At 28.8% G+C, this 12,862-nt stretch overlaps 1 protein-coding gene across 1 annotated transcript; it reads right to left on the bottom strand.

The window, feature by feature from the left end:
* Positions 1-4,435: 4,435 nt before the first annotated feature.
* Positions 4,436-5,840, bottom strand: LOC140838080 (LOB domain-containing protein 29-like). The gene is made up of 2 exons (XM_073204168.1): positions 5,493-5,840; positions 4,436-5,084 (listed from the first exon to the last, which is right to left on the bottom strand). The coding sequence occupies exons 1-2, from the start codon at positions 5,769-5,771 to the stop codon at positions 4,668-4,670; spliced, it is 696 nt and encodes a 231-aa protein (XP_073060269.1). The 5' UTR covers positions 5,772-5,840; the 3' UTR covers positions 4,436-4,667.
* Positions 5,841-12,862: the final 7,022 nt, after the last annotated feature.

The raw sequence follows: 12,862 nt of genomic DNA, 5'->3' as shown, positions 1-12,862 counted from the left end.
CGTGCATCCATTTATTATACATGATCAGATATAATTACAAGAAACAAATATTAATTAAGTTGCATGAAATCCTAGTACTTTGGTTAGAAAGAAGGTGAAATTTTTATTAAAAAAAACTATTCACAACTTTTATTTTAGTATATGTTAACCATATGACCCTAATTGTACTCAAATATATAGACCAAATGTCCCCTCGATTGAGTGCACTCTATCGCCTACACTGTTTACAAGTCAATCTTTTGGAAAAGAAATTTTATCGATTCGATCAAGAAAGCTCCATTCTTGTATAACTTAAAAGTAAAGCCAAATTCGAATTAAAAAAAAAAGAAAGTAAAGCGTACGACATAGGATAAAATATACAACTGATCAAACAAATTGTTAGATTATATACATACGAATTGTGATCAGTGTAAGTGTATATATGTATGGCAAAAATTTGTGTGAGATGGTCTCACGGATAGTATTTTGTGATACAGATCTCTTATTTGAGTCATTTATGAAAAAATATTACTTTTTATGCTAAGAATATTACTTTTTATTGTGAATATCGGTAGGATTGACATGTCTCACAGATAACGATTCGTGAGACCGTCCACAAGAGACCTACTCTATGGCATAGTTTGGTACATGAGATAAGAGAGGAATTGATAAATAATCCTCCTTATCCCATGTTTGGTACTTTTTTAAAAAGCTCATGATAATATCATGGGCCCTTGATAAATAATTTTTTAGAAGTATAAAATATCCCTAATAGAATGTGTGATAATTTTAATCGAATGATAAAATACACTACAAATGAGTTAATTACCCTCAATATATAAATGATTTTTTATAAATCTGTGCTAGTAGGTAGAAATTAAAATCAAATAAATATTTTATTTATTTTTATATATTATATAATATGATAATTATATAAATGAATTCGGATTTATTATATAAATAATTTCTATAAATTTCAATAAAATTATTAGTATCACTCGATTAACCTTAAAAATTGATATTTGACTTGACTCACAAAATCAAGGGCTCAATTATCATATTATATAATATATAAAATTACGTAAAAATAAATAAATCATGCAAGTACTATCGGCACATGAACAGATAAATAATATGAACTCAAGCAACAACTTTGAAATTATAAAATTTATTATGATAAGGTTAATTTTGTCATTACAATATAATATATAAATTTAATCACTCTTATTAAAATCATACCAAACATTAAATATAATATCCTATATCTTATTTATCCTTAACATATACTTATATTATATATCACATGTTTATCCTATCATGTGTATCAAACTATGCCTATATGTATAAATAAGTTAATAAATAACATCTGATTCAACGATTATTCTCACTGGACATATCTACATCAGATATTCATTAAATCTCAATGTTTTTTTTTATGATATCAAAGATCGACCTCTCCTAATGATGCACTTCGGGCCGTTTCATAATATGTCAAGAACCAAATAAAATAAAATTTATTTTTTTAGAGGAACATCAAATAAAGAATTAGCATAGGAATTTAGTCGGCCTTCATAGTCAAACCATTCAATCGGCGTGAAACATTATAAATAATACACGAGAGAGTAAAATAATGAATAAAAAGTGTTTTTTTTTTTTTTTGCACGAGAGTCCATTAATTGAACGATGGAAAGCAGTTGTTTTGGATGGAATATTTTATTAGTTCGGAATGGGCTTTATATATTTTGACTAAAGTTGAAAAGAAAATTGTCACAGATAGGTGACTAACTATATTAATAATGGAAATATGGAAGATATTGACTATATTGTCACACACACACGTAAAGGTGATTTATTGATTCTTCTATAATAATTGTTATTAATTTAACTATAAATAAGAAAAATCAGTTGTCCAAGTAATTTTTTGGGAAAATAACCAATTTAGTCCAAAAATTATGGTTGCACTCTAAAATATATTATTTCAAAATTATCATGTTGCATTATATATTTAATTAATTCGTGAAGATTTGAAAAAGAATTTGGTTGTTGGGTTTGCACGTGAGACTAATTTGAACCAATATATATTTATGTATGTATGTATTCCAGCTCTCAACTTGTATTTATTTATTTATTATGCACCGCCTTGTTTATAAAATGGATAAATAATTCATGATGGCCCATATTTAAATAGTTAAAAGAAAGTTCAGCCCATTTCCTGAATTCTGGGAAGGGGTTTCTTAAAAACCCAGCCCAGTTTCTGTTTTTAGTAACTAAACCAATTAATAATCACTAAAAATAAAAAAACAAAAAAAAAATCCTGCATTATTACGATATAAACATGTCAACTGATATGATGAATCTAGTTGTTTTATCTTGAATATAATAAATCATAGCTCTATATAGTTTATAACACTTTCAAATTTTTTAGGTCTATATAGTTTATAACACTTTCAAAATTTTTAAATTTTTTTACAGAGAGATTGAGCTAAAAACTAGCTAGGAAAAGGGAAAAAAATATCTTTGTGGTTTACTATTTGTTTGCTAAACTTGAGTGAGTTCAACTAGTTAGGCCAAGAGAAGGTATTTTGTGAGAAAGTTTTACGAATCTTTATCTGTGAGACGGGTCAACCCTACCGACATTCACAATAAAAAGTAATACTCTTAGCATAAAAAGTAATACTTTTTCATGGATGACCCAAATAAGAGACCCTTCTCACAAAATATGATCTGTGAGACCGTCTCACACAAGTTTTTGCTTTAGGCCAAAGTCCAGAACCAGAGAGGTCCGATCCAATCAGCTGTGAAGATTTGAAGATATGTTCTCCAGACTGAATCAACCAAATTTGACCAAATTGCCAACAGAAAATAAATATATGTAGTAGAGTATGAAATGAATTTTCTTATACCATATTTACGTGAGTAAACACCAATCAAACCATACACGTACGAAGTCGTAGAATGACAGTATCATATCACCTTTGGTAAAATTTTGGTATCGTCATATTTGTAATTCAATACAGTTTAAATAATAGGGGGCAAGCCGGGGGAAATTGTGGGGAAGAGTCGTAGAGAGGAGTGCGGTGAGTTGGAAAACTTCCTAAGCTGAACAAAAAGAAGAAAGCGGCAGACAACAATTAGGACATACGAAACTTAATTCGGTCAAAACTTGCAAACACTCTGCATATTTCAGTCTTAGATCGATATTCAAGTTTTCTACTCTATTTTATAAGCATTCTACATCTTTTTTATTTGAGTTTCTAGCAAACTTTTTTATATTTTTCACATTTTGTGAATTTCTTGCTATTTGTAAATACATAATTATGGCATAAGTTCATTTATCTCATTCCAACGTTATTATCATCTCCTTTTGTTTTCAGGGAATTTATTAGCTTAGGAGATTAAAACCAACTGTCAAGTTTGGAGTTTACGTCATTTTATTTTTTTACGTTTTCGTGCACTTGCTATACACATATTTTGTGCAAACACTATTTAATACTTAAGAGAGCATTTTCGACCCTTCAAAACTCTAACTCCGTGTAATTTTCATGCATAGGTACATGAAAATCATGAGGCACACTGCAAACAAAATACTGGCCAAGAGGTTTCGCTATCGATTTAAAAAAAAAAAGAGTGTACCACATATTAAAAATAAGGAAAAATCAAATAGTTTAGTCTTTAACGATGAAAATATATATTTTCCATGATTAATGACACTTTGGCCTAGTGATTAATTTTTATGGATTATATTTTCTTCTGATCAAAATCACAGAGAATGATATGTTGAACCGGCACAGAAAACTTGTACAAAGTGAGCTGCCAAGAATAATTACTATGAAAAGTATCAGGAAAATGATGCAATATCCTTAATGAATGAACTCTATTTGAGATTATATCCTTAATTTTATGTGTTATATCTTCTGCATGTACGTATCAGAACTCAGAAGGTTACAAATATGTACACTCTATGCAGAAAAAAGATGCCACCAAAACCCCAAAAACAATACCAAACGCTTAACCAATGTCTCAGGTAAGAGTTGTAAATGAAAAATAGATCTTCCCCTTATTGCTCGAACATGACTTGATTCTGGATTAGTATAGATCCCATATAGATCAGAAAACAAGGTCTAAGAAAACCAAAAAGCTAGAGCTAAACTTCGTGAGTATAATGATTTGCATCTCGTATGTAAAACAAGGCAGAGTTAAGCTTAGAGAAACTATATTCGGAATCGACTTCATTTTTCAGAATTTTACTAAAAGAACAGCTAGCTAGCTTCATTATGTTGATGATAACGGAAAATATAATAACTAATCAAGTATATATATATGTATACAATTTTACCTTAATAATAATTAATCAGGTTTAAGATTATATTATGTCATAATACTAATATTAAAATAACTAGCTCAAGCCAGAGAACATGAGAATATCATGCATAAAACAATGCGACAATAAATGTATTTTCTACTTATAATTAATTACATATCCAATCTTACAAACGGTCTTAGATAAAACTAAACAATCATATTTAGTGTCGATTAGATGGACTGGCACTGGAATATTTCTAGGGTTTACCTCCTTTTGGAATCCCTCAAAATGCTTAATTCTCATAAAAATTTGTAATTGTAGTAATATAAAATTGCCAGAGATCTCTTCACTTGACCCAAGAATTGTGTTTTTCTTGAAGCCCTTTTCAATTTTCACGCTGAATGTACCTGAAAGCCATCGATTGGAGATCATCCGAATCATCTTGAAAAGGCCACTGCCTGTTATTTGATCGCATATGATCCAGTGAATCCGTGCTGCCAAACGATGTGCTCTCTTCTCGAAAACCTGAGTTTTCGAATTTCACGGAAGGGTTCAGATTCATGCCTCCATTTGTGTAGTAGCCAGTGTTGCTTTCAACGTTGATGGAGATAAAATTTGCATCATATTGGGGAATATTATTGCCCTGATTCTGATGGGATTGCCACCATGTTTGGATATCTTGTGGGAAAGAATGGGTTTCACTGTACAACTTTTGAGAATTAGGGTTTGCAGAGCTGCTGTTTGTGATGCGTTGAGCTGCTTGTTCCTTCAGAGAAGCCAGTTGGGCTTGCAAATTCACAACCTGATAATATTGAAAAAAAAGGGTTAGTGGCAAATAAAAAGAAGAGGTTTTCCTTTTAAGAACTCAAAAGCTCAGGTGGGATGGATCCAGAGTTTTGTTTTAGGACAGGACAGGGCAAAAATGGTCTATTTACAAAAATTACTCGTAAAATTTCAATTTTTTCAAATGAAAAGGACAATATATCGGCCTCTATGACAAGGATGGCTCCAATTGCTCATGGAATGAAAATATTTAAAATCAAAATCCACTAAATTATATATTACACTCGTTCTTATTCTTGAGTTTGCCCATAATTCAGTGGTCGACAAAAAAACAGCAGCGTTTCGATGTTTTCTTTGACGCCTTATATCAAGTGATATATATGTATATACAATGAGTTAGACCTAAGGAAAAGGAAAACAAATCCACCTGTTGTTGGAGGGAAAAGATATGTGAAACACAGCCATAAATAGGGTCTTGTAGCCTAGCTTGAGCTTCATACGAAATTGTGACCGCTGCTTCACACCGATCACTCACCGGAAGATGAGTAAGCAGTTTGGACACATTGCTGGCCCCAAAAACCTTATGAATAGCAGCAAAATGTGTAGCACCATTTTCATGGCAGAAATATGGTGCGAAAACACAACCCCTCGCACATTTTCTTCTCAAGAATTTACAGGCGCCACAAGGGGAACCAGAACCCGCCATTTTAGAACCGATTTCTTGATCTTTTGAGGGGTTCAGTGGCTGATCTTTAATGGTTTTGATTACATTTGCAAAGGTACGGTTAGTTTATAAATACCAGGGGAGAAGGGAGGTGGATCATATTATATCGTGTAATGTTCCCTTATTGGGCTACATTGCACTATTTTTAATGATAAAATGTGTTCTTTAACCCTCTGTCATGTATAATTTTTTTTTGTAATTTGATTCAAGATTCCTTTCAGTTTCCTTGCAGGACAAAAGAGCCAATATAAACCAAACCCAGTCTCTTCTTTTTCCTTCTACAATTGGATTTTATAGCTTGGCTTCTCTGTAATTGTCAGAAAATTTCTGCTGAAATGACTGCAAGGATGTTTTATTGTCACTATTTTCCAAGATTTCAACTCGCTTGTAAATTCTATTGATATAAAATTTGATCATTCACAAAATATTTAAGAAAAATAGCAATTTTCAAAACGTAAAAATGGTTTTTTTTCCCTATTAGTTTATTTGTATTTTGGTATATTAAAATTTCAGATTTTGATTTTGGTATATTAAATTTAATTTTTGGCTATATTTATCTAATTGTGACTTGATATCCGACAAGACAGTAATTTTCAATGTACATCAATTTTCTCAATGTCACGTCAAAATTTTTCGGTTCCATTTCATCACTCCGATGAATAATACCAAAACAAAAGAAAATCAAAGTTAAAGCATTAAAATCAAATTTTGAAAACTTAGTTAATCAAAACTTAAAATGGACGAAGTTAATAGAAAAAAAATAATTTTCCTTTCCTTAAACTTATATAAATTGTTGAATTTTGGTTTTCTAATTACGTCTTATTGTAATAATTTGGATTATTTTGAATTTTTAGTTTTTGTGGTTAGAATACTGATCGATTTGTTTTTAAGAGCAAGTAAAACAGTCAAATATATAATTTGTGTTTTAATTATTTTCTTTGAAGAATCGAGCTGGCAATGATCATTTCAATTTAATTAACGAATGAATGAAAGATGACGGTGAGGAAATTCGAGTAAACTACATTGGTATATGATGATGTCCTACCAAATTAAAATTAATCAAATTCGATTAATAATTTTGTAATTATGGGCCAAATAATTAATGCTCCAATTAATATATAAACTTTGACTGATATTTCGTTGCATAATGTATGTACAGTAAGTGAAGATGTGAAGATGAAGAAATCTCTTTCATTTGAATTGTTTAATAATTGGAAGATTTTTTTAATATATATAAATCATAGTTTAGAACAGTTTTATTTTAGCTGTTTTCCTTTCATCTCATTTGATTATTAATAATTCATGATCACAAAACTCCACTGAGTCAATTTTATGAGACAAATCTCTGACACATTCCAACTCATGAAAAATATATATTTTTTAAATTAAATTTTTCATAAGACTGTCTAACAGTTCTATATATTTGAGACACGTTAACTTGATCCATATTTACAAAGAAAAAATTCTTAATTTTGACATATAAAGTAATATTTTTTTTTACAGACCGAGTCGGGTTGGAGATTTGTCTCACAAAATTAACTCGTGAGATTGTCTCATAAGAATTTTGTGTATTTGTTATATCAATAGTATTACTTTTCATGATAGATATAAATGAGATCGACTAATCTCACAAATATGGACCAATAAAATCATGTCACAAGATGCTTTCTCATTTATAATTTAATTTGGTTACATCCTCTTCTCGAGATCAACAATACACGTATGTATTTTTGTATGTGAGGATTTGGTAACAAGTTAATGGAGAAGGTTAGGAGGCTTGTAGGACTATGTTTCTATATTTATAAATTTGGTTAAAAAAAAGAATTAAGCACGCAGAACTATATAAATGCTAGCTAGCTCCCGATGATTCTACAATTAATTAATTAATTAATAGGCAGGCTCTTTAACCCCATAACTTTGAGATATTTTCACTCATCAAATTAAAGGAAAATATTTTAATATTGGAGATATGAGTCATTAAATATATTTCCCAAATTTTTAGTTTTAATTGATGTAATTACATGTATCAATCTATTGCCGACAAACTAAAATTTACCACACATCTTTATTGCATGTTTGAAATTTATCATCGTTGGACACAATAATTCGTCTATGTTATAAAAGATCTTATATTTACTGTCAATTATAACTTTTAATAAAACGATAATTATTTAATTTTATAATTTTATTCATGGAGGACACAAGATTTGCATAGGAAAATTAACGTTATTCTTTGATGTTTTTTTATTTTTGAAGGAAATTTCATTAAGTATGTAAAGAGCTACAATCCTCATCCAAATATTCAATCAAACATTGCGGAATCTCAATCTTTGATGTTTTTATATCATGATTCCCATTGAAAATATAGATAAACAATTTTATATGTCTATTAAATCATGATATATAGTACACATTTTGAACGTACAATGCTTGGTGTGTGTGTCTATATATATATATATATATATATATATATATATATATATATATATATATATCAATTAAAATCATGTGTATTTGTTGGCCACTAAACCAAGAAGACAAGAATCAATGTTAACTCATCGGGATCATTAAAATAATCACCTTAGGGACAATAATGTGAGGAGGAGTTTTCAACTAATCTGTCAGAAACAGTATGAAATTATCTAGGTAATCCCTGTTTCACACTTTCAATCAAATACATCATATTTTTTTAATAATAAATTTATTTAAAAATAACATTATTCTTGCTCGTTTATTTTTTTCTTGGCTCAACTTAATTGGAGTTTTATGTTTTGATTGGAACACGTTTATTTGGGGTACTGTGTTCGATTAAGTACTCCACGCCTCTTTCTTCAACTACAGCAACTTTATTCTTATTATTTTAAAAACTCGATTCCCTTTTTTTTATCAGAAAATTGACTAATCACTAATGCTATTTTTCCAAAAGAGTAAAAAGTATTTGGAAAATAAAGGGCAATGTATGTACCCAACTTTAAGAAATAAATCAAGCTGGTTCAGTTAATCGAATGTCGAAATACATTCGAAGAACATAATCGGTATCGTAATTAGATCATCGTAATGTAATTATTTTCTCAAAAACGGTTATCTAATGAATGAGAAATTACTATCCAAATTCTGCTCGTTCGAAATGTCAAAGTATAGACTTTAAGAGCAAATAACCAGGAAAGAAGCTATCATTCACATGGCATTTTGTATATCAATGAGTTTGTTAGTCATCAAGCGTATGTTCAGAAATTGTCTTTTATCCTCTCGTGATTTTGATTATCTATATTGTTTAAATCATATATATTTTTCTCGTTTTTTAAATTTTTTCCCTTTTTTTAAATGATGTTGGACACATTACTATTGAACAATACCACGTAAAAAAATAACGAAAATTGAAAAGAAAAATTCAAAAATAACTGATTAAGATTGAAATTTGATTATACAAATAGACAAAATCACAATGAGACCAACGACTTGGATCGAAATTGCAACTTTTCATGTATATATATAATTAGGATTGCAGATAAAATTTTACTCAGGGTATATATATGTCAAAGAGTGGGTCTCATGTGAGACCGTATCAGGAATCCTAATCTGTGATACGGGTCAACTCTATCTATATTCACAATAAAAAGTAATTCTCTTAACATAAAAAATAATATTTTTTTATAGATAATCCAAATAAGAGATATGTCTCATAAATACGACTCGTGAGACCGTCTCACACAAATTTTTACCTATGTCAAATGACTGGTTGTAACTTGTTCAATAGCAAAAAAATTAGATAATATCATTATTATGTATCTGATAATGAATCATAAATTCATGTTAAAAATTAATTGCCACACGCGATTTTGGTAAGTGGGCAATATTGGATTTAATTAATATTATGAGTTTACACAAAAGTTAAAAAGAAAGCCGAAAGAGAAATTAATCACCCAGATTCATTGTATATAATTAAGTACAGATCAACAACGTGGCCAATTATTTTTTTCTTTATTTTCTTTCTTTTTAGCAAACTCTTCATAAAATTTTAAATAAAGAATAAATAATTCGAGATCAGTTCAACTTCTAAAGCTGTACACAACATATTAAATATAAATATTATAACGCAAGTATATTTATTTTATAATTAATAAATAGACGGTCTCACGGATCTTTATCTGTGAGACTGTTCAAATCATATTTACAATAATAAGTAATATTTTTGACATAAAAAATAATATTTTTTCATTGGTAACCTAAATAGGAAATTTGTCTAAAAAAATTGATACATGAAATCGTCTCACAAAGTTTTTATTATTTATAATATACCAAAATTTTATAGAATATTGATCATCAATAATTTAATTTGTTTAAATAAATCATAATAATATAATAACTAAGAGTATAGTTTAACCAATAATCTCTCCGCTTCTCATTAAAAAATATTAATTTTTATGTGTGGTTTTTCTAAATTATTGAGCCGACGATTTATATATGTATTAGTTGTTGTGATTAGCTCAAATGTGATCCACTAACAATAAAATTAATAATTTATAACATTATTCTTCTACAAAAACAAATTAATTTAATGGGTTTTTATCTTAACTTATATTTTTATTTTTTTTGTTTTTTTCCCCGAACAAAAAATTGAATCCAGGTGAAATCGTGTTTCTTGGTTAAGCTTTTTGAGACCACATAGGAATCTTATTACATTATTTAAATCGGGATTGCTTTACATGTATTATTTCAATTGTCGTACGTACTTTCCAAGTCATTTTATTTAATTTATTCATGAATTATACATATATCTAGTTGATCTTTTTCTACTTTATTATGAAATTATAAGCCTTTTAAAATTATTATTTCATACTGTTACAAACTTTTATGTCTCGATCGTTGGCAAATAAATTGGATGTATTACAATTCAATAATATCAATATATTAATTTATCTTAATTTCAAGAAAAGATACCACCTCCTCTCTCTCTTTTTGGGGGATTACAATTTATTTGGATTTGTAACTTATATAATATGTAAATTTGTCGTATGTATACACATACATATATATAGAATTTATTTTGTTGTTTTGTCAAATAGATTTTTTTTTTAAAGGTTTTGAAGTGTAAGTAAGGGCATGTTTGGTTGATTGATAAAGATTGGTGTTGGAAAGTGATGCCGACATGCGGCCATTCCTAATTCTAGTCAAGCAGACAAACAGTTTGCACGTGGGTCCGACACACGTGTGTGGATGATTGCATATGTATCTAGGGTTTCAGGTTTCTTCATATAATATAGTGTATAAAAATAATCACAAAAAAATAAATATTATCGTTTGGTTTCTCACTTAGTTTTTGGGGAAAATACTGATACACATATAAGACAAATTTTAAATTATAAAGCTCCTGTAACATAGTTCAATTTTTTGAGATATATATTCTATTTGAGTTATCCATCAGAAAATATTATTTTTTATACCTAAAATAGTACTTTTTTTTTTGTAAATATGACTTAGTTGACCATGTCTCGCAAATAAAAATACATGTGGTCGTCTCACAAGATAAAAACTTGTGTGAAACGATCTCACGGATCGTATTTGTGAGACGGATCTCTTATTTGGGTCATCCATGAAAAATTATTATTTTTTATGTTAAGAGTATTATTTTTTATTATGAATATCGGTAGGGTTAACCGTCTCACATGAGACCCACTCGTCTCACAAAAACGTAGACCACTCATTTTAAATCTACTTAATAACGTAAGGTTTGCATATACATTTCTTTTCATATCTTGGGTCTATCGAAGAAACTAAACGCTTTATGTTTTGAAATTTACACTCCTTACTTGCACCGTTGGGACAATATCTAAGATAAACATCGCATTAAAAAGTATTTCATAGAGAAAACAACTCAACTATTTCGATTTGATCAAAAAGTATTTCATAGAGAAAACAATACAATGATTTATTTCATTGAAAAATACGGATCAAAATCTTTCTATCCGAAAATATTGAAAGAGGTTTATTTTTGCTATAAATCAAAGAAATTCTAATTTTTTTTCCCGATTATATAAAGACGGAGAGTTCTATACGAAAAAAAATAATTGCTTGACCATTGAGAGACAAAAGCTAGGAGGTTCATTTTCCAAAATATTTAGATTAACATAGAAAATAATATTCCGAAACTCACCGATAATTAATGTTTTAATTAAAGTAGAGTGTAGTTTGAAGAGGAGGCAAATCTTCAAAGTCCAAACCTTAATATAGGGATCGATATCTAATTTAGTATTAACATTTAGGATGCCTTATTGAGAGATGTAATGAAAGGGATGTTTTTGTTTTTGTTCATCAAGAAAATTGGACATGACTTCGAGCTTTGAATACACATAAAAATTTGCGTAAGACGGTTTCACGAATCAATTTTGTAAAACAGATATTCTATTAAAGTCACTCACGAAAAATATCACTTTTTATGCCAAAAGTATTATTTTGATTGATCCGTTTCACAAATAAAGATATGTGATATCGTCTCATAGACAAATCAACATATTCAATGATTAACAAGCTGTTAGGCTTATGTTAGAATATATTTTAGGATGAAAGATTTTTAATATATATATATATATATATATATATATATATATATATATATATATATATAAATTGGCTTGTAAATCAAGCATTCTATTTTTATTAAGATTTGCTGTTATAATTACAAGTTTCGTATTAAAAATTAGGGTATTTTTTTACGAAAAATATAGTTTTCGTCTGATTTGGGCCTCAAAAGAGCTTCTTTACATAGATTTTCGCTTAAAATTTGAGATTAGACATTGCTTCGCTTCATGATATATACAAGAAGAGTGAGTCTATGAGACCGTCTCACGGATCATAATCTGTGAGACGGATCAACTTTATCTATATTCGCAATAAAAAATAATACTCTTAACATAAAAAATAATACTTTTTCATGGGTGACCCAAATAAAAGATCTGTCTCACAAATATGACTCATGAGACAGTCTCACACAAATTTTTGTCATACAAAAAAATTGAATCTAATCTATTAACATCCATTTATGTATGGAATGGATCCAAGATGAGTTTAATAAC

This window comes from Primulina eburnea, chromosome 8, assembly GCF_022965805.1.
Source record: "Primulina eburnea isolate SZY01 chromosome 8, ASM2296580v1, whole genome shotgun sequence".
NCBI classification, from domain to species: domain Eukaryota; kingdom Viridiplantae; phylum Streptophyta; class Magnoliopsida; order Lamiales; family Gesneriaceae; genus Primulina; species Primulina eburnea.
Note: the sequence above shows the minus strand (reverse complement) of the source record. Positions and strands in the feature narration are given on the sequence as shown.